Source organism: Penicillium brevicompactum (assembly GCF_028827555.1).
Source record: "Penicillium brevicompactum strain IBT 35665 chromosome Unknown utg000001l_segment0_segment0, whole genome shotgun sequence".
NCBI classification, from domain to species: domain Eukaryota; kingdom Fungi; phylum Ascomycota; class Eurotiomycetes; order Eurotiales; family Aspergillaceae; genus Penicillium; species Penicillium brevicompactum.
Window position 1 is genome coordinate 93,268 of NW_026623203.1, and position 25,217 is coordinate 118,484.

The window sequence follows — 25,217 nt, forward strand, 5'->3', positions numbered from 1 at the left end:
GTCAGGATTTGGAGATACGCCTGTTGTGTCGCCATTCACACTGGGTATTGGCAGCTTGCTGAAAAAGGTGAAGTAAACACTGCTCCTCACCAGAATAGAAGTAGCCTTCCGCTCCTCTTTGATGGAGTCACCGTGGATTTGGTCAAGGAAAAGAAACCGACAATCTTGCAATTGTGCTTGGGTCTGCGGACGTCCACATCGAGACTCTTTTTCGTTTCCCTTCCACCAACGCTTTGCACTGGAAGTTGATGGTCAAGCGGGGTGGCCCTTGAGAAGCATTCAGTGACTTTGTTGATCAGAGACTCAACTTCTTCCTCGTTGTACCGATAAAGATCTGGCCGACGCGCTCTCAAAAGAGCATCTCGTGCAATTTTCCGATCTGGCGACTGCTGGACGAGTTGCTCAATTTGTGGCGACTGAAACCCAAGTCTCTTTGCGAGTACAGCCATGTCATAAAGTATCATAGGCTCCACCACCTCGCGTGTAGGCTTCGCCGTAGGGTCTTTCTTCTGCGGCCTTTTGGATAACTTCGGGTAGTGACGCATAGCATAAAGCCAGAGCTGTCGGTAACCAAGTTCCGCAGGGTCTCCCTGCGAGGGCGAATAAGACCGAAACCCAGTTTCAGAAGTTTGTATCAAGAACTCTGCATGGGCGAGATTGAAAGGCAAAAAGGCCGCGCGCACGGCGCTTCCGATCGTTGGGAAAGATCTGGAAGGTGTGATGAGTTGTTTGATGCAGTTCACGCATGATTCTAGGTACCAAAGATCTTTAAAGAACGTATACAGAGATGGAATGATGCCCTCTGTTTTCTTCAATCGCTTCCAAATCGATGACCGTTCTGATTCCGTGAAGTTTGGAAAGACTTCGCCACTGTGTACAAAGCCTTTCACTGTGGTTCTATCCTTGGAGGAGACACCAGGTGCTAGGAGTTGCAGTGTTTCCACGGTATGAGTGTCAATTCTAAGCATTTTAGCACGATCGTGTCCCACGAGGGATGACCAGTATTGCAGTAGCCTAGTTAGCGCGTGAACTATCTCCTACGAACGGGAATCAGCGACTTTTTGATGTGAAGTCAGATAATCCTACCTCGTCGCAGCAAATAGCCAGCGCCTGGGGAAGGGATCCAATTTGCATGCCGTGTACCAACAATGAAGGCAGGGCGAGTAATGAATCAAAAGCAGCTCGAACGTTTGGATGAGACTCCAGTCCGCGAAGTCGCCTGGCTTTGTTGTCTGACAGTCGTGCCAACCATCGATTTTCGAAGTTTGCATTTGCTTGATTTCGATATTGGCGGACTTTTACGTAGATTTCGCCATCACTTGGAACCCTCTCGTTGGAATATTCGTCAACGAGGCTAGTTTGAAGATTCGAACTAATGTCTTGGTGTTGTCAAGAGGGGCTTCGTGCGGGAAAGGATGTGGGGGATTCCTGGCTTACCATCCAAGTACAAGTCAACAGTCCACCATTGATCTATCGATGGTAAGCAGTGTTCTCCAGCCTTTAATCGATGTTGGCCATGAAGGTACTGTATGGAACCAGTGGAGAAATGCAGGTGTGGGTAGCGACTAGGTTGATCAGTCATCAAGTCAGCGGCGTTTACTCGCCCTGCTTGAAGAGCCTCATGGAGTTGCTGCCGTGACACAACAGCGCTCACGTGGTTGTAGATATCGAGCCTTCGACAACCTTCTTTGTCAAATATCTGACAGAGTCTTTCCACGTTCTTCGTGTTCATATGTTGCGAGACAGATGGGTGGGGGGTAATCTGGCTGATGTTAACCCTGGCTGTTCCTTGGTATGTTCGACACCTTTCTGTCAGAATCTGCAGCTCGAGGTCTGTGTATATAGGCTCGTCCATAATTTTTGATGAAGCAGAATCTACGTAGCGGGAGAGTATCGGTTGTTTATATTTAACTGGTCTTGGCCTCACAGTAGGAAGGGTCCACTTAGCTGATTCAGCGTCCTGGTGACCAATGTGATTGCAAAAGCCGGGCCCGGCTGCTCCCCAAAATATATTTAGTACCGTTGATATAATTGCATTATAAATAGGACCATCTTCGCCTTCGAGCGCTACATCCTTCTAACTCATTTTTCTTTCCGACCATCTTGATCTAACCCAATATGTCGACACAAGATAAGCACTGCACGGCGATTGACTTCAAGAGCTACAAAGAACAGCTTGTGAACAACTTATCACGAGAGTCACCCTTGGGCGAACAACCACACCAGCTTGATGCACCCACTCACTTGGATAGTAGTTTCAACTCAAAAAAGAGAAAGGCTTCTCCCCGGATCGAACATACACGAAAGGTTGTGAGTGGAAGCCCAAAAAACTTCGGTTTGCCTCAGGTGTCCGAGAGCGGTACATCTCGCCGGCTGGTCGTGAGGGAAGAATCACCCTGGGACACTTATCGTCGGACACTCAAGTGTAACCTGGCGGGCGAGGTGTTCATTGCAGCTCGCCGTTCCCGTCCGTTCCAGGTGGTAGCCATTCGGGAGTACACCAAAGGGGACGTAGCTAAAATGCGACGACTGTATGATATCCTTGATCACGATAATGTATTGACGGCCCGAGAGTGCTTTGTTAATGAAGGGTACTTGTACGCTCTCGTTAACGACCTCCAGCTTACTTTGGAGCAACTTGTGGGGTGTCGGTCTCTTTATCCCACGGAGGCGGAATTAGCTTCCATAATTTGGCAGGTATGTGGCTCTTGACAATTCGGCTATATTAAGCTCATGACAATGCAGATTTTGAATGGTTTATGTTACCTCAATGAAACTGGATTAGAACATCAGTCTCTGAGATGCCGGAATATTCTTCTCGGCCTAGATGGTGTTATCAAGATCGGTAAGTGGCAGGTGCCTCCTTTTAATGATTTCTCTTAACTCGCTATAGCCAGTTTGGAGATGTGCGTAGAACGTCAGCCGGGTCAGGCACAGAATGTATACATCAAAACACTCCCTTCCATTACCATGGAAATCATGCAGAAGTATGTGAAAGATGATGGAATGGTGGGAGTAGATGACGTGGATCGTTGGCCTGTCGACTCGGACGCCTTCGGATTTCTTTCCGCTCTCTCGACAGCAAAGTCCATTGAATCCTTGAAAAAGGTAACCCAAGTCACCATGTTACGAGTAGATCAATATGCAACTAACATTTATCAGCAACCCCTTGTCCGCAAAAAAGATCGATTGGTAGGAGAGTTGATGCTTCTTGCTCGGTCTATTTTAGTCTCTGCAAGGATGTTCTATTCCTACGAGAGAAAGTAGGAAACGATCTTTATCAAAACTTGTGAGACTTGGTTTGCTTATTGGTTTCAATGATGTCATCATACGTCTTTGCCTTTCAATATCATGTCAAAAATATTCAGTAAATGCGTTAAACGTGTATCTAGACAAATATGATTTATTATAAGTTGAAATGGATAGTTAAAGGTGACAGCTCGTGTGCTCCGACAAAGAGCTGTTGTGAAGCTCCATCTTGAGCACTGAAGAAAATTGGACCTAGCAGTGCTATATTTCTTCCTGTAGATCCTCGAACGGCGGCTAGATCCCAACTATTCAGAGTATCATGGTACAAAACCAAATATATACCAGAGTTATGGGTAAAATAGATTGTGGGGTCGGATTGAAACGGAAATGAAGTGTCATTCCTAAAAATGAGCCGTGACTGCCGCACAGTAGATCCATGATGGTTGTGATGGACTTTCTATATACTGCGTGATTGACTGATGGAGGCTGGGTGATAGACCACGACGGGCCCGCCCGCCGGGAGGCCGCTGCAGATCAGAATCCTCCAAAGACCACTATTTTCTACCACGAATTTATCGAAGGTCTCCGGGACAGGGACTGAGAAGGTGGTGCCATCCGCAACCACTAACCAGAGCGTGTATGGAGAAGACAATGGGTTTATTGGTTGGAGTTCATGATTCAGTTACGTTAGCTGAGAGGCCAATCGCTACTCGGAAAAGGCCCCACACCCTCTGGGTAACGGTCTAGGAGCCAGAGGAGAAAGACGATGGCATCGTCAAGATACTTGATTTGGCTTAACACCTGCTCGAACTAAACATACCCTTAGGACCTCTGGAGAAATATCAAGCGGGAAGCAGCAAGTTTCGACAAGGACTTGAGGTTGGGGACCACCCATCTTTCTAGATCGCATGAATCTGCATCATCCTCCACGAGCGCATTTAAGAATATGTGTAGTTGGTCCCTGGAGAAGACATTATCACCTCCAAGCATGAGGCCTACTGCTATAGGCTCAAATGATCGATAAAGTCTAATCAGAGCTGGGTAACGATTGAGAATATAAATGGCCAACGTGTCTACCATTTTATTCTGAAACGCTGTTCTTCTGCCTCTATATCAAAGTTAGCAATGAAACCATCCCACAAAAAAACGAATGAGCATACATTTGATTTGCCAAGTCTTCACTGGCTAGGAGAACCACACTAAGTCCCATGCAAGTAGCAACTTTCCACCAACGTTCGCCCCAGCGGCATTGATCGCTTAAAAAATCGCGATCTGCTTTTCGGGGCACGAACTGACGCCCATGAAAAGCCTGCAAGATAGAATCCCTAGCTACTGTGGGGATTGCCCGACGTTGTCGGTTAAGCGGAAGACCATTTTTCTCACGTTCCTTCAAATCATTGACATAATTTTCGAAATGTATATGGATCCAAACTTGGGCAAGGCGACGATTCACATCGTCTGACTTCGAACTGGAACCAGTGACCGAGTTTAAATACCTCAGGTATGTCACGCATGCCATCAGAGACGAGTTCAAGTCATAAAAGTCAATGCTTGGTAAGGTATGCAGGTGACACTTGACTAAAAGAGACTCGAAGGCGGCAATCGGGTCGTCGGAACGTATAATTGCAATCAAAGTATCACCGCAGTCTTGGATGTCTCGAGCTTGTTTTTCGCTCAATGTCTCACCAGTTGAAATCTGGCATATTGCTTGGATGCAGTCAACGTACTCATGTGCCTGGGTCCAATGATTGACCGGCTGGTATTCGTAGAACAACCCTCTTTCGATATCCTGTACTTCCGGAAACTTGAAAGTTGGTGAAGTAAGGACTCTTCCCCGGTGTTCTTCACTGGGCAATGAAGAATCGAGATGGTCTTTTTTATTGATCATTTGGAATTGAATCTCTGTGTTTTCATGATTTGCAGAGGCATATTCACCTGGGCCTGGTTTTCGGAGACCCGTTATCATGATCTCTTTGTTGCTGTCGTTGGGATACGTCAACTGTAAAGTTTCATCTGATGGCGGAGAGACTTCCGGCCGTGTTGACTGAAACTGAGTGTATCCCAGTAAATGGTGACTCCCAATACAGTCATCCAGGCTGATAGAGCTGCGTTGTGAGGTAGCCAAATATTTCTCATCGTGGAGTGCCTCTGGTATGAGCCAGGCATTCCAATCAACAGGGTCATTCTCAAAAACATCGACTCTGTAGTTGTCGTGAGAGAATAAAATGTCTGGGTCAAGGGATACCATCATTTATCTGCAGCTTAATGACAATACAAATCAATGGCCAAGTTCTCACGGCGGTGGAAACTAATGGGAACAGCTGGGTAGCAGAGGAATTGCCTCGAGTTCAGTCAGTTAGAGTGTGAGGAGAAACAGACATTGATTTAAAATAGCTGGATCAATGAAAGGAGAAAGCAAAGGCCAAGAAAATAAGATAAATAAATTATAAAATAGTACATGGGTAATATATGCGCTTCCGAAATGCGCATATTGAACGGTGACCAGTTTTGGTCCGGTTTGGTCGCGACACTCGAAAGGTGTCGCGACCAAACCGGAATCAACTGAACCAGTTGGCCACCGTTTTCCTCACCTGGTCACAAGTTTTCAGACCGGCCAAATGGTCGTATTGTTGAAGTAACTTTGCCGGTCGCCATGGTCTAATGAATGCTCGTCGACGCAACCGCAAAGTCGTGGTTAGAATGGAATACACACTTTCAAGAAATGGTGAGATGAATTAGGATTGGATGGAGCAGGTGCTGACCAGACAGTGGATTATGCTTTAATCGTGAGGTGCGCCGGGACTAGAAGAAACAGGAGTTAATCACACCCATAGAACACACGATATTTGATCGACGAGTTGAACGGTTGTGCGGTGATAAATAACGTTGGAACGAACGGTTTGTTGATGGCTCTGTGGCCGAATGGATTCGCTGGTCCCACCCGCCCATCTCCCCCACCTCCACTCGACAGACTGGTCCTTTCTCTTTATGAAGGTTGAAACTCCGTCTCATGCAACCTTACTTTCTGTTCGAGATGTTTACAGACTAATCCTCTCAAGAGATCCCGTGCGTCATGTGATGCGGATACTAGGACGTAAGAGGCTATCTTGTGGTTCAAGGTGAGAGACTTACCCATCACTAGAACCTCACCGCGGTCTTCATGCGTGTTCGCCAGTCGTTTGATGTTTCTCCCGGAGGCTTCTTCTGATATAATCTCCTCATATCGAGGCTTTCCGTTGAAAACTGTGGCACGGCGATGCTGACCGAACGGCTTGCCGTGCTCTATCATCTGGTTTGATGCCACATAGAAAGACATTTCGAGTATCTTTTTTTCAGATGATCAGCGTGATGACATTTAAACAAGAAGAGCCAACCCACATAACCGTCGTCCAAAATATCATCGCTTAACAAGCTGTTCAGAAGTGGTTGGGCTGCAACCGCAATATCTGGGAAATAAGCATCATTGGTCTGCGCTATGACCGTGGAGACCGAACTTACCCAATGTTTGGACTTCCCACACGAAATGTACACGGCGCACATGTGACGTGCAAGTGTTATATCCGTACAAGAGCTTTTTAAGGTAAGAAATAACACCTGCTATACCGAAATCGGTCGCAATTGCCAAGACACATTCGTAATGGTCTACAGATTTGCTGACTCCATACGGCCCGCTAACAAATGCTGTTAAGGACGCATAGCCATCCAGAGCTGTACGATGGTGTATAGTCCTAGTCAGCCCACTTCGAGGTTGAACAAAAAGCTCCAGGACATCCTGCTTTTCTGGCGACCAAGATGTCACCATGAATGGATGTGTCTGGGCCCAGGAGAATAGGTTTGCCGCGGGTACCCAGAGACTTATGTATTGGCCTGCTTCGACATGTAGGGGCCTTGTAAGTGCGATCCTTACTTTCAGCGGTGTTCCTTCTTTGCCCTGAATTGGTGATTGTTGCATCCGATCACATCTAATAGAGGCACGAGAATAGGGACGGGGGGGAAAGACACCATTCCTAACCATAAAAAAGACAAGTTCGACGAGAAATGCAAGTAGCATTATGCCAAGCGTAATGTAAACATATAGCCGAGGCAGCAGAGTATTGGATGGCAAATGCCGCCATACAAAATATATGCAGGCTGTGGCCAGGGCTTGGTGTAGTCGAAGGAACGGCTCGTAGAGGAAACGGCGAACGAAAGGGAAGGATAATAATAGAATTGCGGCCATAATCACAGCACCCTGAGAAAGACCAGTATTACAAGATTAGCAGGGCAGGTTGGGCGAGAGTGATGACATACAATTAATGCGAAGAGTTTGGGCTTTTCATGAAGATTCCAGCCATTCTGCTCAGTTATCATAGCCATGATGATATGTAATATAAGGAGAATGCCAGTCATCCAGCCCGCAGCCCCGTGAATGCGCTTGCACGTCATCAAAGAAACACCAATGGTATTCGCAAGGGATGCCAAGTGGTGTGCCAAGAACAGGATACTCATGTTGATCAGTGAAAGGGTTCCGGCGCGGTCTCTAGCAATTGTCGTTGATGGTGTGTTGAAAGCAATGAGAAACACATTCGTTGCAGCATACGTGATGTATGACAAGGCATCAGCTCGAGTGCAAGGAGATATCAGCCTATGGCGACCCCACAAGTATGGATATGTTAAGTGCTTCGTGATGAGGAACGACAGCCCTCTGACTAGGTTCAGAATGGAAGGGGCTATGCGAATGAGAAAGAGCATTGTCAGTAAGCACCCCACTGCCATGGCGTAGAAGATCGTGGGTTCCATTATCAGTCTGTATTTGCGTATCAAAGATTCCCAGCTATTGCAAGAAAATCACGGAGCTTTATACTTCATGATAGTTCGCCAGTAGGATGACTAATCTTGATGCCACAGGCAACACACCTCATTCACCGTTATTAGCTTTATATCTTAGGCCCACACATCGTTGCCCAGGGCCGGTGTTATTCTAAGGTATATATCTATCCGAGAAATCATTGCAGGGCTGATCATAATCTCCCTTCCATCTAAGCTATCGCGAGACGATCTTAGGATCTGCCATATCAACACAACTACACCCATGTGAGCTTGGCTCTATGCGATCAAGCTTCGTGTTTCTTCCTACCCTATTCACCGGACTCCTCGTGATATTGTATAGTGAACTACCGTGCGATCTTTGGTTTTACATGGGCACACTTCTTGGCATCAACATCATTTTTCTCTTACAATGGCGTCTTTATAGAGGACATGGAGATGAAGGAAAGGGAGCACTGTCGACGAATCGCATTTAAAGTAGTCATCCGCTTGAAGTCATGCAGTCACTTCCAAAATTGTGGGTTTTTAACGGAGACCCATTTAAAGATGGTCGCAGATAATCACGAAACTGTATAGTTATAGAACTGGCCAGTGGATTTGAATCTGGAGTAAAGCATTGGTAGGTAAAATGGTAGCTCCTTTGGATAGATTTAGTACGTCATTTCGCGGAAAGACAAGTAGTAGTATGAGATACTGATCTAATAATATAATCTCTTTGAAGTTCTTTGAGGTTCTTGGTCAACTTTGAACGTTTAATTTACTCCAATTAACGCAAAGGGCCTGCTGGTGCTAAAACTATGCTGCAATGAGGTCGCGGACACGTAAATGGTATTGCAGCCAAGATACGGTTTGCTTTCACGTTGCGATACTCATTTGATGGCCGCAAATGACACCGGTGATTGCCCATCAAGTTTTGTGGGGGGCCGTCATCTTTATGAGTTCAACACGCAAAGGACCGATCGTTCAACATTTTCGAGGAATATTGTTGTCTCTTTGCGTTCCATAATTGGCAACTCTCCTTTGCACGGCAGTATTTATTCCCGCTACCTATTTCTTTCTACATAGGTTCCTTAACTTCCAGAAACCCCAGCTGGATATCAAGGCAACCCCTCACGATGACCGCCATAAATTCTACCAGGCCTAAAGACGTCACCTCGAAAAGAAAATTGATGCGGCAAAAACGATGCCGTCGCAAAACCAGTCTGATGAAAAAGGCATGCGAATATAGTAGAATGTGCGGCGCAGATGTATGCGTGGGAATTCGAATCCGAGAGACGGGCCAGGTACATATCTTATCAGCGGATACTTCGGGATTTTGGGCTTTCCTTGGCTCGCAATTAGTATGTCGCCACCTATGACTTCCGATGAAAAAGCGACTGACCTATCAAGAACTCTTACTATCCAGCCCCGATGCTAGTGACAGATCAGGATATGCAGCAGGGTGAAAATAACACGCTGCAAAAGCCTACATGAAGTCGTAAGACCAAAGCGGAACTTTCTCATCCTCGGTCAGCGATTTCTTGCAACCATTATCTCAATAGTCTAAATTACTTTCCTAAGAATATACAGTACTTTTCGAAATCAGCTATACCTCTAAATTCTTTCATCTTGGTTCGGAGAAAATAATTCCAACACGCGCTAGGTCGGGCTGGTCCACCGCCTCATAATTTTGGCAAAACTGTTATCGTAATTGTTGTATCGTTGGCAATGACTTATTGTCACGGTACCGTAATAATACATGGAGGTTGATTTGGCCAGATCTCCAGATTCCCCACCTAGCTTCTCTCTTTCCCCTCATGACCAGGGAAAATTGAGAATTCTTCCGCCTAGTAAGTTGACCTCTCCAGGGTCATCTGACTATGATCTCCCACCGCTCCACCGACCCTCTTAAATGATTCCCAGGGCCGTCCCACCCCTGTGCAGCCAATCATTGTGCTTTTCCTTCACCACTTTTCTGAGGCCAACACATATTCCCCGCCATTATTTTCGACGACACCATCTAATCCGTTACCGTCATCCGATGCACTGCCTTCGGTCAAAGGGTTTCTAGGATTGAATTATTCCACAGCGTGAACCATCGGACCACCACACTCTAGGTCTCTACCGCTCGCTCCTCGGTCGCCAGCAAGACACACTGCTCGCTGGAGTTGAAATTGTTCCGACCACACACACTACATTATCTCGATAGTTTTCATCAGCTTTGAATTTTCAGGATTGTTGAGCAATGGCATCACGTACAAATTTTCACCAATTCCCTAGGTAGGTACAGCCCTTATACTTTGTACTTTCTTGTGCTGACATTAATGAAGTACGTTCAAAGATTGCCCAATCCAGGTCATTGTTGGCCCTCAAAAAACCCTTTACTACGTTCATCCTGGAGTCCTTTCGTCCTGCGGCTCTCCGGTATTGAAAGCTCGTGTCAACGACCAGTGGATTAAGAATGGTACGAGTGGGGCTATTGATTGGACGGAATTCGAAGAGCAAACCGTTGAATGCGCCTTGAGCTATCTATACATTGAGGATTACGACGTGCGCAGTCGAACGTTCGTCGAACAAACTGAAGAGAGAAACAATAATGGTCAGATTGGTACATCCCATACATAGTCCCTTTTTTAATTCTGTTCGCTATTAACGAATATACCTTGCAGCACAAGAAGCCTTCCTCTCTACCAAAGTGGGGTCATCGGTGCCTGACTCCAAAATCTTAAACGAAGCGTTTTCGGAAGAACGACCGCTAACGCCTTTGAGTCGGTGTTTGCAAGCTGGTTTGCCAGCAGGGACTATGCAAACAGCCGCAGCAGCGTTCATGAAGGAGCCTAGTGCTTGTGATGAGGGCCTTGGTGACATCGCTCTTATACACGCTAAGGTTTACTGCTTTGCACACCAGTTTTTGTTCTCCAGACTCGAGGTTCTGGCATTACAGCGCCTGACACAACTTCTTCTTAAATGCGATGCACCAACGGATCCATTCTGCCTGGTTCTTGCAGATGCCATACGCCTCGTTTACGGCGCAACACCAAAATCGAAACCGAATGATCCAGCTCGGGAACTACTTTCTCAATATGTGGCGCTGAAATATACCATACTATCAGAGGAGAGTATGAGAGCCCTGATAGAAGAAGGGGGTGATTTTATGATTGATGTCACCCGCAAACTAGCCCGGAGGATATCGATAAATGGAACATCGGCTCAATCTTTGGAAGATGCTATTGATGAGTTAGTAACGAAAGTTTCGAGGTTAACGCAGCATACTGAGAATCAAGCTTGTTTGCTCAAGCGGGCAGAGGAAGAGATCCTGGAATGGGAGAGCTGGAACCGAGGGATTTCAGCAAAGCATAGGCAAGCGAAAAGGAGGGTGGCACCATTTGAATACAGTGCGACCAATGAACATTCGAGCTAAGAATTGTTCTTATTGCCTGATTGACGCTGCAATACAGCTTGAAATTTTATATTTGCCTATTCTCCAGCAATAATATGGTTGTTGAATTGTTCTTTTTCGGAACGCATGGGATGATATTTTGCACTTCTATCATGAAACAGTGAGCCCGACTGGACACCTAGTACAACCCTCGACTGATAGGCTGTGCACTTCACCAATACAACCACAATGCAGTATCATTTTCACAAAATTATACTAGATGATACGACTGACGCTCGGCTAAGTATGGAGGTAATACTCTCTCAAGTCCGCGTTCTGCTCTTTAGCACGCTGCCATGCTACTGTACCCCTTTGACCAACCTGCCTGTCACTGTCAGGGCTCTTCTGATGCTGGAGGTCGTAAAAATGGTTTTCAACTCATCCCACATGAAGACAGCCATCTCATCGAGATAAAGGCCAGGCTTCTCGGACAGGTGATCGCAAAGGGCTGTCATCGTCAGTGGTGTACAGTCTTTTTCCGGCCGATTCAATTATTGCGGTCATAGATTATTCTAAACTGACCGAATATTGATATCGTAAGATCGGCGCATTCAGCTTCCTCGGCTATCTGTGACGTGGTAAACGACTAGCTCTCTACCATATCATTGATAAGATGAAGTTTGGATACAGTATAGAGAGCCTAGGGCCATGTTCATTGAAGATATTTGGGTTTGACTCGGAGACAGTCGGGTAAGGGGTGAGTGGGCGAGAACACCTGCTTTACACCAGATGGAGGAGGGGGTGGCATTCGTATAGCGCTTTCGTGTATAATACATCTTCTCGTGTCTTGCCGCTGTATTGTAAGATACACCTACTAGTCTGGTAAGCGGTCTGAAAGCGGGGCTTTCAAAAGCCTGTCCAATCAGGACTCAGAGCTGCTGGATATAATTTCCGGGAGTCTAGTCACAAGAGTGCGGAGGTATAACTGAATTCGAATACTACTGTAATGTTGCAAAAACGGAGGAATAATATCGGGTCGTATTCTCGATTCCCACTCACACAGGCGCTGAAGACAATGAACCTGGAAAGGTTGCAAGATCTGGAAATGATCGACCCTAGAATGCGACCGCCATGGAGAACAGAGGTTTTTACGGAAATCGAGATTGAATCAGATAGAGAGATAGCAACACAGCGAGCTGAAACCATTCGGTCTATCTCAGACGTTGTTGTCTATTCGGATGCGTCGGGGCGCCATGGTCATCTAGGGGCCGCAGCCGTCACGCTCGACAACAATCTGGAAGCGTCCGAATCCGTACAGATTCAGGTCGGGTCTATTGATCGATGGTCTGTACATGCCGCTGAACTGATCGGTATCTTGCACGCCATCGAAATTATCAACAAAGGTGCTTCGGAGCGCCGGGGGTTACATGGTGAGCAAGTTAGGCTGGCTACTATCCTCAGTGACAGCATGTCGGCACTACAGGCAATCCAAAACCCAGGGAACAAATCCGGTCAACAGATTATTTATGCTATCCTACAGGCGGCTACAAACACCAAAGCACACGGAGTTTCCATCCGTCTCCAATGGATACCGGGACATTGCGCAGCGCCTGGGAATGATTCAGCAGACCGTTTGGCCAAAGAGGCAGCCATCCCAGGCAAAACCCACCCGTTCTTCCCCTTATTGTCCCGAGAGAAAGCTTTCGTCCGAAACAACATCCACGTCCAGTGGGAAAAGGAATGGAAAGAGTCTGGAGAAGGCGGACATCTCCGTACCATTGACAACGCACTACCTGCCAAGTACACCAGACGGCTTTACGGGCCTTTGCCGAGGAATCGAGCCTACCTACTCTCACAGCTACGAACCGGACATTGCTGGTTAGCGACGTTTGCGAAGGTATTTCACTTCCAAGACAATGACCGATGCGTCTGTGGGGACCGGGAAACACTGAAACACGTCCTGTGGGACTGCCCCGATCTCAGGGAGTTGCGGCGGGAGTTGCGGAGGAAAGTCGGTGACACGTTTTGTAGCGTGTCGAGCTTGCTGGGGGTCCAGGAGAAGAAAGGAGAGGTCATCTACATCATGCCTCGCGAACAAAAACGGTGGATGCTGTATTGGATTTCGCGGAGGCATCACAAAGATTCCGAAGTCGCGCGCCACGAGGGCAGCTTGACAACGTGAACGGCAATTAGGCCACGAAAGGCCTTGGCGAGGCTCTAAGTTCGTTCCAGGAAGTGGTACACTTCACATGTACGTACAAGGATATATAGTAGTGGTAGCCTGCATATCGCTTCGGCGAGGGGTCAGGGTAAATGAAAACTACCTACCTACCTACCTACTGTAATGTTGCAGTCCATACAGTACGTACATGATTCTCTATACGCAGTAGTTGCCGAGACGGCCGAGACGGCCGAGACGGAACCGTAATCCGTATAGAGAGGGCTCCATTAAGGGCATATTTCCATGATCTTCCCCAATGACTACTGTAACTGACATAAGCCTAATGAGTAACGGGAAGAATGTGGGCATGCCACAGGCCCGTCTAAGAAAACGTCTAACTTGGGGGTGTGCTGGGTATTAGGAAATGCGCGTGATTTGGAGTGGAGACTATTGACTGGCCAATAATCTCCAATAAACATCCTACTTCTTTCATTGTGTTTTAACAAGAAATGAGTGAATGAATTCGTTTACCATTCTTTTCGGCCACAGACTTAGGTTTAATCAGTTTAATCATCGCAACTTTGCTTGCCTGTTAACCCTGATGGATTCCCACTCAATGACTACTCGATGATGTTTGGTTCATTCTACTGATACGTGTGATGGAAAGTATCGTTGAGTCAACTCCCAAATAATTGTTGTATTCTGTCATACATCAACATCATTTCTCTCTTCAAATAGCGTCTCTGTACCATAAACTTGCCCAGTTGATTTCCTCTTCTTTATGTCGCCGGCATTTGTTGCCCGCATGTTTATTTGTATTCCTAATATTGATGGCCTATTCTAGATCCCGCTTTCAATCTCGTAGGTGAACTTGAAAATAGAAAAATCGGAATTTCACTAGTATTCAGACCGCTTATATTTATTTTTACTTTATATCCACTATCTTAAATCATGAGGGGCTAGACTGTTCGTCGACTACGATTAGAGCTACATGAGCTGGGTTGGATTCGTCGTGAGACAGTATGGTTCCTATTTTCCAGAGGAAGATAAAGTAGATTATACTGGAGTAGTCTGTAGACTGGAGTGTGGTGAGACTAAAGAAATGGACTTGAGACTGCGTTCAAATGGCCATTATCCTGCGTACTGTAGAATTGCCGTCTGTCTTCAAATCTGTAGGGGAGCAGGACTTTGGGAGCAGGATTTTGGACAAATGCATTATCGATTCATTGTGGAACGAAAACTGACCGATCTGACCGCAATTAGATCATTAATTTGTAGGGAAACGAAATTGATCGTTCACCATTTATGCTAGGTTCAACGGTCAACGTGAGGAAACCGTAGGGTGGTGAAACTGTGACCGAGCGAAAAGATTGGCTAACCCTCCCCACCGAAAGTGCGGGTCCGTGCATTCCATAATACCTTCGTACCCCCTAGAAATTATTTCAACCTGCTGGAACGATCTCCGCTCCATTCCGAGCCCTCGGGCTAGACCGGAGAACTGGAACTTCATCCCCTCCTCTCCAGTAGCTCACTAGTACCTATACTGAATTTATTATCAACGTGAATGTCTGCTCTCTACCCTCTACATTTTAGCGGGTTCCAATATATGAATGTGATCTCCGGCTCGAAATTAGGTTCACCTCTTTACTTTCTTTAATTTTTTGTCAGAAATTATTCTGCATGACGCTATAACCTTTATGGCGACTCTACCCCTGACCTACATTCTGGGCAGCAACTCAGTACGGTAATAAAAAATTGAAATAGAAATCAGTATCGTATCACGGTTGTATGGGTTTTGCTCTATGCTCTAAAACTTGTCGCCCGTAAGCAAAGCGCGCATCAGAAGGCTGCAGGATTTGGAAGTTGATTCACTCAAGGCCAATTTTCGAATCCCCGACGGCTGTGAGACATATCTTTTCCTCGACCACACTTCCGGCACCTTACTTGTAAAGCCGCCATTGGTCTTCTAAGGCCACAGTTCTCACAATCTCCCAATAATGGAGCATCGAAAAATGCGTCGAGCGTTTCTTTCACAAATTCTGGCACTTGGGCGGCGATTGAATCGTACTTCGCACGGACGGATTTGTCTCGTAAATGGAACCCGAGTTTGTCTCTCGACACGCAAACGGCGAACTTTTTAAGCCCCGTGTTGTTTTTCAATGGTGAGAAAAAGACATCGGGTATAGAATCAAGATATTCAAAAAGGTCAAAGTGACCTACAATTCGGTCTAAATATTTCCCCATGGCCGCGTCGCAAAGCTCCGGGATGCAGTATTTATCGCCCAGAGTAAACAATTGTGCATGTAACTGAAGAGCGGATATTGAAAAGTGCGGCACCTTAGGTGGGACATCGGTCGGGCTATCATCGATGAACTCTGAATAATCACCTGTGTATAAATAATCCAGCATCTTTTTAACGATGGGAATCGATTCATCCGTCATCTGGTACGTAGAATCTGCTGCTTCCTGTATTTAAACTATGTCAGAAATGAAGAGAGAAAGACTGGCTTAAGAGATAACTTGCCCTGAAATTCCCGGTGCAAGCGGCCCGAAAGACAGGAGATTGCGAACATAGTATGACTTTGTGAACGCCGAGATCGGCACCATCACACAAAATTTTGAAGTCGGTGAAATCGCCTCTTTCGCGACATCTTCTGTTGTTCAGTAAAGTTTTGCAAAGATCGCGGAGAACGTACTCTGAAATCTTATCAAGGACGCGCTGAGGTTGTGTTGACAAAGTGTTGGGCATGATTGCGTTAGTTGTATTTGGAAGTAAAAAAAAGGCAAGATTGTAAGGAAAAGTTACTTGGTACTTGAATATTTTGAGATGCCCGAGGTCAAACTATAGCAAACCAGAGTCCGAATATCCGGTAAATATCTTGACGTAGTACCTTCTGTTATGACGTCAATAAGTAGCGCAGCACAGCTGTTTGTTAAGTCTTTAACTGCGAGCCAAATGTTGTTTGATACATAAACCTTTTATAATTGGCCGAGCTACTGTACTGTAACGCTTCGCAGATCTTGTGCAGTAGACGCAGCCTCGAAGCGAGGGTATCGTTTGATTATTCTGAGTAGCGCTTTAATCTATTCATTCCACTGCTATGAGAAAGAATACTGTAAAATGCACGGAGGATGAGGGACATCAACAGTGGAGGTATTTAAGTAATTTACAAAGCCTTTTTATCATGTGACTAAGCCTTACGAATCAAAATCTTACAATTGGCTAAATTAAGAATAGACTAGCGTGTGCCAGGAGTGAGTATGGGAAAGAATTAAAGAGAGTAAAGTAGTGAAACTGATTTCGAGCGCGTCTGTATAAAATTTGTAGAATCCCGTTATTGTAAAGATTTGAGGCAGACATAGTACGAGCTGGAGAACTGCGGATGTCAAATGTGGTTAGCGTATCTCTTACTCTCGCTGAGAGTGCCACTAGACCGAAATTGGCATCGCAGTGTCTGTTGTCCCTCTCGGTCATCGCGATTTCCTGCTATTATTCTGCCGTACCAGAAAATTCACGTAATTATTCATATATAATAATATTTAGTGTACAGTACCATCCACAGTAGTAGCCTGTATCCAACGCGGCACACTCCTCTGATAGCCCTTCTTGGAGAGTAAAGTCAAATTGCTGCCAGGCCTCCTTCGCGGTAACTAGCTAACTAACTAGTTAGGTAGTAGCAACCATGCAGCTATGATTAAACAATGACCCCTAGCTTTGGGAAGATAAAATAAACGTCATCCAGAAATTGTATTCTCATCTGCTACTGCCAACTACCCTACTAGTGGTCTCTCTGGCAGTTCTGTGTCTGCGCACTTGTTAGCCCTGCATGGTCCTCCTCAGCTTCCGTCTACAAATGGCAGCTCGACATTACGGACATGCTAGTCACCAATCAGTTGCGGGACTGATACTAACTGACGGGCCACCGAGAGCCAACCGATCTATCTGTCATCAGATCATGTGCAGCATCCAGTACCCACTCATTCCAAGGGATCCAGGGTAATGAGAAACCACGATCATACTCAAAGAGCAAGAGCGTGATCCGTCCTTATCGAAATCACTGGTAGGGGTTCTCCGTACGTATGTCACAGATATACGTGTGCATACACGAGAAGCGGAGGACAAGACGACGGAACTAGCTGTGACTAACATAAGCCGACACGGTAACGAGTTAGTGACGGGAAGAGATCAGACCTGAGCCCTGAGGAATATGGCAAAAAATTGAAAATGCCACAGGCCCGCAACCTGGGGTGAAGTGAATTCTTTAGTTGACTTGGGGTGTGCTAGGTATTAGGAAATGCGCGTCATTTGGAGTGGAGACTATTGATTGGCCAATAATATACATTAAACATCCTACTTCTTTCATTGTGTCTAACAAGAAATAGGATGAATGAACCCGTTTATCATTCTTTCCGGCCACAGACTTAGGGTAAATCACCGCAACTTTGCTTGCCTTTTTACCCTGATGTTTTCCCACTCAACGACTACTCGAGGATGTTTGGTTCATTCTACTGATACTGTATGTGTGATGGAAAATATCGTTGATTCAACTCCCAAATAATTGTTGTATTCTGTCATTCATCAACCTCATTTATCTCTTCAAATGGTGTCTTAGTACTATAAGTTTGCCCACTTAATCACTTCTTTCTGCTGCCGGTATTTAATGCCCGCATGTTTATCTGTATTCCAAATATTGATTTCCAGATCCCACTTCAATCTCGTCGGTAATAACTAGGACTCTAATCTACGGACTACTTCAGTCTTAAAATCAAAGCCTTGGCAACTATGTTAAGTTAGCGGATTTATCCTGAGGCAGATCAATGAATCCGCAATTCTTAGTCTTCAGACCGCCTTGGCTTGCGTTACAGTAAATTCACAAATTCGATATACGGACCATTTACATTTACGACCAACCGCAGAAAACGCCGTTGGCAGAATAGATGATAATATCTATCTATATTAAGTCGCTCGGTTCGTTGTCGGGCAAATAAATAAAGAAAATAATTATTTTGTAATTTAAATTAAACGAAATCGCAAAGAATGTGAGTGTTTAGCCAGGTGCCCAATTCAGAAAAATATGTTCAATATTTGAAAATAGGAAAAGAAACTTGTTGAGACTACATCCAAATGGTCATTATTCTGCGTACTATAGAAATTCCGTCCCCTTCGGCCCTTTAATCCATATAGGAGTAGGATTTTGGACAAATGCATTACCGGTTCAAAGTGGAACGGAAATTGACCGTTGACCGCAATTAGATCATAGAATTGTAGGGAAACGAAATTCATCGTTCACCATTTATGCGAGGGTTCAACGGTTAACGTGAGGAAAGCGGCGGGCGGTGAAAATGTGACAGAGCCATCAATTAACCATGTGTGCTAAAGATAGGTGTGCAAAAGTTGTGTACATCGTGGTTGAAATATAGCTGGGCTGAAATGATTGGCTAATCTTCCCCACCGAAAGCGCGGGTCCGTGCATTTCATAATACCTTCGCACCCCCAGGTCTCTGACAATAAATTATTTCAACCTGCTGGAACGGCCTCCGCTCCATTCCGAGCCCCCGGGCCAGACCGGAGAAATCGAACTATTGTATCCTCCTCTCCGGTGGTTCACTAGTATCGTATACGACGAATGTATTATCCATGTGATTGTCTGCTTGCTACCCTCGACATTTTTAACTGCGGATATATCCTGAGAGCGTAATCTAGCGTGTTCCAATATATGAATGTAATTTCTGGTTTGATTTCGGTTATAAAATTTGTGGAATCCGGTTATGGTAAAAATGTAAGGCAGACATACTAGTACGAGCTGGAGAATTGTGATGTCAAATGTGGTTAGCGTATCTCTTACTCTTGCTGAGAGTGCCACTAGACCAAAATAGGCAACACAGCGTTTGTTTTCCCTCTTAGTCATCGCTATCTCCTGCCATTATTCTGCCCCACCAAATTTTCCACGTGATCTTCAAATAAATCAATACTTAATGTACCATCTATTGGATTCGACAATACTGTACCGGACTTACTATCTAATAGACCTTCTCGGAACCTAAACTAATTGACTCTCAGGCCTGCTTCGCAGTAACTAACTAACTAGTATGTGCGCGAAGGGTCGGGGTAAATGAAACCTACTATTGCTATACAATATTCATACAAAATACTGCCTTTGACGAGTCACTTCCAGCACTCAGACACCGCGCTTCTTTCCCTGAGACATATTATCTCTCTTACGACGGGCTATGGGCTCTCTCCTACATCATTTTTCATTACCGTTACTAAGGCTTACGATGACTCAGCAAAGGTACATTAGTCAACGCGACTTGTTCGGACGGGTATCCTAATCTGGACTAGTGTTTTTTACTGTACAAACCGCTGGTCTGCGCGAGGCTACAGTAACTTGAAGGCTGAGTTGACGCTGCGTTGCACCAGATTTCGCGCCAAGCCGCGCTCTCATTTGTCACGGTGTGTTATCCTGTAAGTCACGTGAAAGCTCCGTCTATTAGTCATCTGGGATGCCTGAGTGTTGGTGACTGCGTGTGACAGGTGGTGGAGAATGTTTTATGACCAATCATATCCAATGAACACACCACTACTTTCAGCATTTAAAAAAGAAAAGAACATGAATGGATTATCAACCTATACGACCAAATATGGCGCCAAACGCGGCAAAAGGAGACACGAACAAGAAAGAAGCAAAAGAAAAGCGAAAGGAAAATGGCGTTTCCAAGTCAACTAGCAGAAAAGCGACCATAGAGCGGAAGAACCAATTGAACCAGAAGAAGACCGCTCAATCTCAAAATCGAGATTCGCAAAGAAAACAGCTAAAGGACATCCAGAAAAAGATCAATACGATAAAAGCCCTCATGGATGAGGAAGAAGATGAGGAAAAACAGGGTCAGGTTGAAGTATTATTGAAAGAATTGCTCTCGAGCTACAACCAGATCAAAAGGGATTTAGCGGCCATCGAATCGGATATCATGGACATTGACACAGACCTCAAGAAAATTGACCAAGGCGGGCCAATGGATGTCGATGGCACCGAAGATGAAAACAGCAGGGATGGACCAGATAACGAAAATGAAAGCAATGGGAGTTTAGAGCGCCATCAGCAAACCGAACTTGCAGAACAACCAGAAACCGACGTAATTTCATATGGTTCGAGCTTGTCTGGTACCGCGGACCCTAATCACAGGGACATCAATGACACCAATAACAGCCACGATGACTTGGCAAGTCAGCAGCCCCCACCTGATAGCCAGCCACTCCCTGATGCCGAGGTGAATTCCAGCGAATTGTTTGTTGGCCAGACCGAGCCACCTACTGAGATCCAGGGTGCAAGCCAACAGAAATACGAAAGACCCAAAGATTATAAAGATTATATCTTTGTTGACCTGACTTTGGACAACGACGACGGCCCAAGTGAGCAACTCTTTGAGAACGGCACAGTCACTTTGAAGAAGAACGCTCGGAGCGGATTTGATTACCTTAATTCATATGGACCCTTGAATAGTGCGATGACCATTTGGAGCTCGAGCGCGGCTTCTAATGAAGTGCAAGGATGCACGTACCTCAAAGGTGATCCTCATAACAAAACTATGCTCGAAGATGAGACCGGAAAAGTTTTGTACAAGGGCATGATTCGCAACATTAAGAAAGTTGCCTGGCAACCCAGGCGGGAAGGGAGTACGATGCTGGATTTACTGGAGTCGGTGGAGGAGCTAAATCCTGAAGTCAAGAAAACAAACCCAAAATATGTGTTCCCATTCACTACCGTACTTGTTGACTGGAAGCAGGGGGTCAATCTGCCGCCTCTTTGGATTAGCCGCTCAAACTACAAGAGACTCAGCAGTTCAGCGAAAAAAGAAAGTCTAAGAACAGATCGGAGAATCTACGCGGTAGCTTTAGTTCAAGTGAAGAACTACAGGAACTGGGCGGGAAAGCGACTTGACAACAAGTGGACAGGAGAGAGAAGATTAGGCTTAGAACAAAGTCCTACTCCATTTCCAGAAACATTAGAGACAGAACAGGTTTTGCTTCGTGGGCGGGACCACCAAGGTCAAAACACAAAAAGCGAAAGCTACCAGGACCAGAGAACTCAAGGCCAAAGCATGGAACACGAGAAGAGCCAGAGTCAGAGCACTCGGAGCCAAACCAACGAACGCGAGCACAGCCAAGCCCAGAACAGTGGGAATAAAAGCACCCAAAACCAGGGCAATGCAACAAGTTCTACTAATCCTCCTCAGTTTTCGAATGAAAACCCAGTGGCCTACGAGAAGAAACCCGAAAGCTCTCTTCAGCAAACCTTTAACCGAAAGAAGTTTTTGAGCGACATCTTGGGTATGGTTGATGATTTTAATACTCTTGGGCTGGAAAAACAAATGGAAATGCGCACTCTTGCGCTGGCGCAATACGATCTCTATAAGCGAAAAATGGAAGAAGGCGGTGCTATGGAAGAGACGGCCTAACTGACATCGTTATTGGAGAAGATACTGACCCGCGGGCGGGTTAGCGGCTGAATTCTGAAGAGCAAACAATGCTTCAATCTGATCAAGACATGCACTTTTATCTTTCTTTCTTTCTTTCTTGTTCTCCTGTCAATGGTTGAGGGCTAGTCTGGTTGGCCAATTTGTTAAGCCTGAATTCTTTTTGCCAAAAAGACCAAATACATTTGTTGAAATACATTTCTTCATTCCCTTTGCACTTCCTCGAACTGTTAATCAAGAATGAAATCTCCGACACTGTAATACTGCAGCATGAATGTGACTCCACCCTTTGTAACAGGGGACGTGTAGAGAATGCAATGGGCGCCGCGTCGCCGACAACTTCGAAACAAATAAAAATACCGTAGGATTGGGATTGCCTTGAAGATTTAAAGCTAGTTCTGACTTTTGCCAATTCTTAGTAAACTCCGTTGATATTGTACACAATGAAAGGTATAGCAGCATCCCGAGAAACGGAAAGCCCCAGCAAAGTCTCTTTCGCAAAGCTATTACAGCGCCATCGATGCGCGCTTTTCATTCTTTCAGGTTAACTAAACTTTCTCAATGACCATCTCAGAATGGAGATACTTAAAATCCGCGTTGTTGCCGCCGGTAATACTGTGTCTTCGTTGGCACTGTAGCCTATAGCTTTGGGAAGATAAGATAAACATATGCCGGGAATTACTTCCTCGCCTGCTCCTGCCAATTACCCTACTAACGGTCTCTCTGGCAGCTCTGTGTCTGTGCACTTGTTGGCCTTGCGTGGTCCTCCTCAGCTTCTGTCTGCAAATACCAGCTCATCTCAAGAAGCGTAGTACACATCATATGCTCGATGATATATCTTACTTAGGCTTGCTCGCGCTATATCTGAACAATAGCATTGTCTCGGATTTTCAGCGATATTTCGTAAACGGAAACGGAACTTGATTTATGCTTGAGTAAGCGTGCTGATTCCATTTACTTCCTTCTGTGTTTTGAACTATGGGGTTTCGCTTTGTTTCGATCTTGTTCTGGGAGGCAGGTTCTAGGCTCCGTCTTACCCGTTCTGGCTTAGCGCAATGTATGCACCAGAAATAGCGTCAGCCCAGCACCCCACGACTGTTCCTTCCCGACTTCTGTTGCGCAACGCAGTAATGGGTGAAGTCTTTCAATCTTTAACAGAGGGGAAAATCCATGAACTGCTAGCAAGTTGCGGGATCGGTGACTGTAACGATGAGCCTATCAGACAGCACATCCTTGCTATTTCGAACTTTGGTGAACTCTTGACTCGAAGTTTTGGGAGAATCTTTTTACTAACACATTTAAGTTCGTGAAATGAGGCTGCAGGTAGGAATCAAAGCGCCACCGCCTCTGCCTACACCCCGAGGCAGCCCGAATCCCGACGCAGCGGCGAATGAATTACGTGGCTCATACCGGTTTCTGTCGACATCTGATAAACGAGACAGAGCGGACTATACGGGGCTAGATGGGCGCTCCACGAAGAGGAAAAGAAGACGCAAAGACAGAGCTAAGGGTGATGATACGGCCAAGGACGTTGTGCCAGAGAACAGTAACGCTGCGGCAATTCGGGAAAGCGATAAGACTGTCCCACGTCCCTCGACCATTGGGGAACAGGCGGCAGCTCCTCCCTCTCTTCAGCTTGAATCGGTATCAGAACTTGCAGACGCCTCCAGAGTTGAAACGGGTTCGGACTCAGTGCCGGATAGTATTATGGAGAATATACTTATCAACTGCGTGCGGTTGAACGATCCGCTTGGAAGGTATGGAAATCGATCAAAGCAGACTGCTGTGACAATGAGGGTCGAGGATATCCAAAGCTTTGTGGATGGAATTGTCCGGCTACAATACACCGATGCGGTTCGGGCAATCAAGCAAGACAACGCCTTTTCTACGAGCAAAAGTATACAGACCCGGTGTAACGAAACCGTCTATTGGGATGTCATCAAGAAAGGCGCAGATCTCCTTGATCCGAAAAGTCTTCCAATTCCTAAAGGGCCTCTCGATGAGTTCACAATGGCGGAGAAGGTTGCAACCGAGGGTTTCATGAGAGAAGCTGGTTATGGACTCAGCCTTGCTAATCAGCGGCAGTGCCGCATTTTCTGGAAGAGACTATGGGAAATGCGTAGGACCGGCGTTGAAAAGATTCTTTTGTATCGGACCAAAGAGTTCGATCGCTTTTGCAAGTCTTATCCGTCAGAAGCAGAGATGCCCCTCTCAGAGAAAGTTCGGCGTTGGGAAGACAAGTACGGTATGCAAATCAAGCAGCTAGAAAGTCGGGTGACCCAGGAGAGTATGGGTGACTTCGGTGGAAGACTGTGTTTGACTCAGCCGCATGTGGCAGAGAGACTAAATATTCCAATGGCTGCATGGAACAATGCAGGCAACCCCTGGTTTTCTTATCAAGAGGCAATCGCTTTTCAATTCAGTGGGCCGCATGAGCCGTCCACCGCACAGCTTGGTGGGTATTTTGACTTGCGTCCGGGGTCAGATACAATGAGAAACAAGTCCATTTTTGTTACCATATTACCCAAAGAGAAGGCTTTCTTTTCGGTTTGCTCCATCATTGCAGTCCAGGAAGGGGATTTCCTAGGAAATTTTTCTGGAATGATTCGCTATTCGGGGCGCTGCAACGACACGTATGGTATCCCTGGACCAAAGGAGAACCTTTGGTTGGATTATTCTACAGTCACTGGGACCCTCAATCTTATGGGAGTATCGCGCCCTGGGGATGATTCGAATGTACGCCTTGATTGGGAGCTGTTTGAAGATCGAAAGGGAGAAAAATCCTGTCTAATGTGGAAAGTGGCAGTTCGGGCGGTCCGGGCGATAAGACCATTCGAGGAGCTCATTCGAGCTGCTCACCGGAAAGAACAATACCTTTTGCATCAGTCGCCAGTTTGCGCCAAAAGGGGATTTATGAAGCATGGACATCCAAGTACCGAATGACTCGGAGCTAATCAATAACTATGAGAGAGGAAAGGCCTCCAGTAGCTGGGCATTGACATGGGTCGCATATTTGAAATAGGTGCAATTGGCCCGGGGACAGTGCCACCTGGAAGTGGAGATATAAGTAAGGGCCAATCATGCATTCTAGCTTGTTCCCGAAATAGGACACTCAGGCCAAGTTCTAGACCGGCGTCTCCTTCTGCTCAAGGAAGGATACAGTTCCGT

The 25,217-nt window shown here is 45.9% G+C and overlaps 7 protein-coding genes across 7 annotated transcripts; 5 read left to right on the forward strand and 2 right to left on the reverse strand.

Annotated features, from left to right (window-relative positions):
• Window positions 1-86: 86 nt before the first annotated feature.
• On the reverse strand, window positions 87-968 carry N7506_000025 (uncharacterized protein; the record flags this gene model as incomplete). Its single annotated transcript, XM_056949321.1, has 1 exon — window positions 87-968. The coding sequence occupies one exon, from the start codon at window positions 966-968 to the stop codon at window positions 87-89; it is 882 nt and encodes a 293-aa protein (XP_056815236.1).
• A 1,150-nt stretch (window positions 969-2,118) lies between these two features.
• N7506_000026 (uncharacterized protein) lies at window positions 2,119-3,267 on the forward strand (the record flags this gene model as incomplete). Its single annotated transcript, XM_056949322.1, has 4 exons — window positions 2,119-2,697; window positions 2,746-2,845; window positions 2,894-3,108; window positions 3,163-3,267. 4 exons carry the CDS (start codon window positions 2,119-2,121, stop codon window positions 3,265-3,267), a joined length of 999 nt encoding a protein of 332 aa, XP_056815237.1.
• An 804-nt stretch (window positions 3,268-4,071) lies between these two features.
• Window positions 4,072-7,605, reverse strand: N7506_000027 (NADPH oxidase family protein; the record flags this gene model as incomplete). Its single annotated transcript, XM_056949323.1, has 5 exons — window positions 4,072-4,357; window positions 4,410-5,450; window positions 6,611-6,695; window positions 6,748-7,480; window positions 7,540-7,605. The coding sequence occupies 5 exons, from the start codon at window positions 7,603-7,605 to the stop codon at window positions 4,072-4,074; spliced, it is 2,211 nt and encodes a 736-aa protein (XP_056815238.1).
• Window positions 7,606-9,170: 1,565 nt separating this feature from the next.
• N7506_000028 (uncharacterized protein) lies at window positions 9,171-9,528 on the forward strand (the record flags this gene model as incomplete). The annotated part of the gene is made up of 2 exons (XM_056949324.1): window positions 9,171-9,395; window positions 9,445-9,528. 2 exons carry the CDS (start codon window positions 9,171-9,173, stop codon window positions 9,526-9,528), a joined length of 309 nt encoding a protein of 102 aa, XP_056815239.1.
• Window positions 9,529-10,248: 720 nt separating this feature from the next.
• N7506_000029 (uncharacterized protein) lies at window positions 10,249-11,455 on the forward strand (the record flags this gene model as incomplete). The annotated part of the gene is made up of 3 exons (XM_056949325.1): window positions 10,249-10,314; window positions 10,365-10,642; window positions 10,704-11,455. Exons 1-3 carry the CDS (start codon window positions 10,280-10,282, stop codon window positions 11,453-11,455), a joined length of 1,065 nt encoding a protein of 354 aa, XP_056815240.1. The 5' UTR covers window positions 10,249-10,279.
• An 8,761-nt stretch (window positions 11,456-20,216) lies between these two features.
• N7506_000030 (uncharacterized protein) lies at window positions 20,217-22,031 on the forward strand (the record flags this gene model as incomplete). Its single annotated transcript, XM_056949326.1, has 1 exon — window positions 20,217-22,031. One exon carries the CDS (start codon window positions 20,217-20,219, stop codon window positions 22,029-22,031), a length of 1,815 nt encoding a protein of 604 aa, XP_056815241.1.
• A 1,329-nt stretch (window positions 22,032-23,360) lies between these two features.
• On the forward strand, window positions 23,361-24,992 carry N7506_000031 (uncharacterized protein; the record flags this gene model as incomplete). The annotated part of the gene is made up of 1 exon (XM_056949327.1): window positions 23,361-24,992. One exon carries the CDS (start codon window positions 23,361-23,363, stop codon window positions 24,990-24,992), a length of 1,632 nt encoding a protein of 543 aa, XP_056815242.1.
• Between the last annotated feature and the right edge of the window lie 225 nt (window positions 24,993-25,217).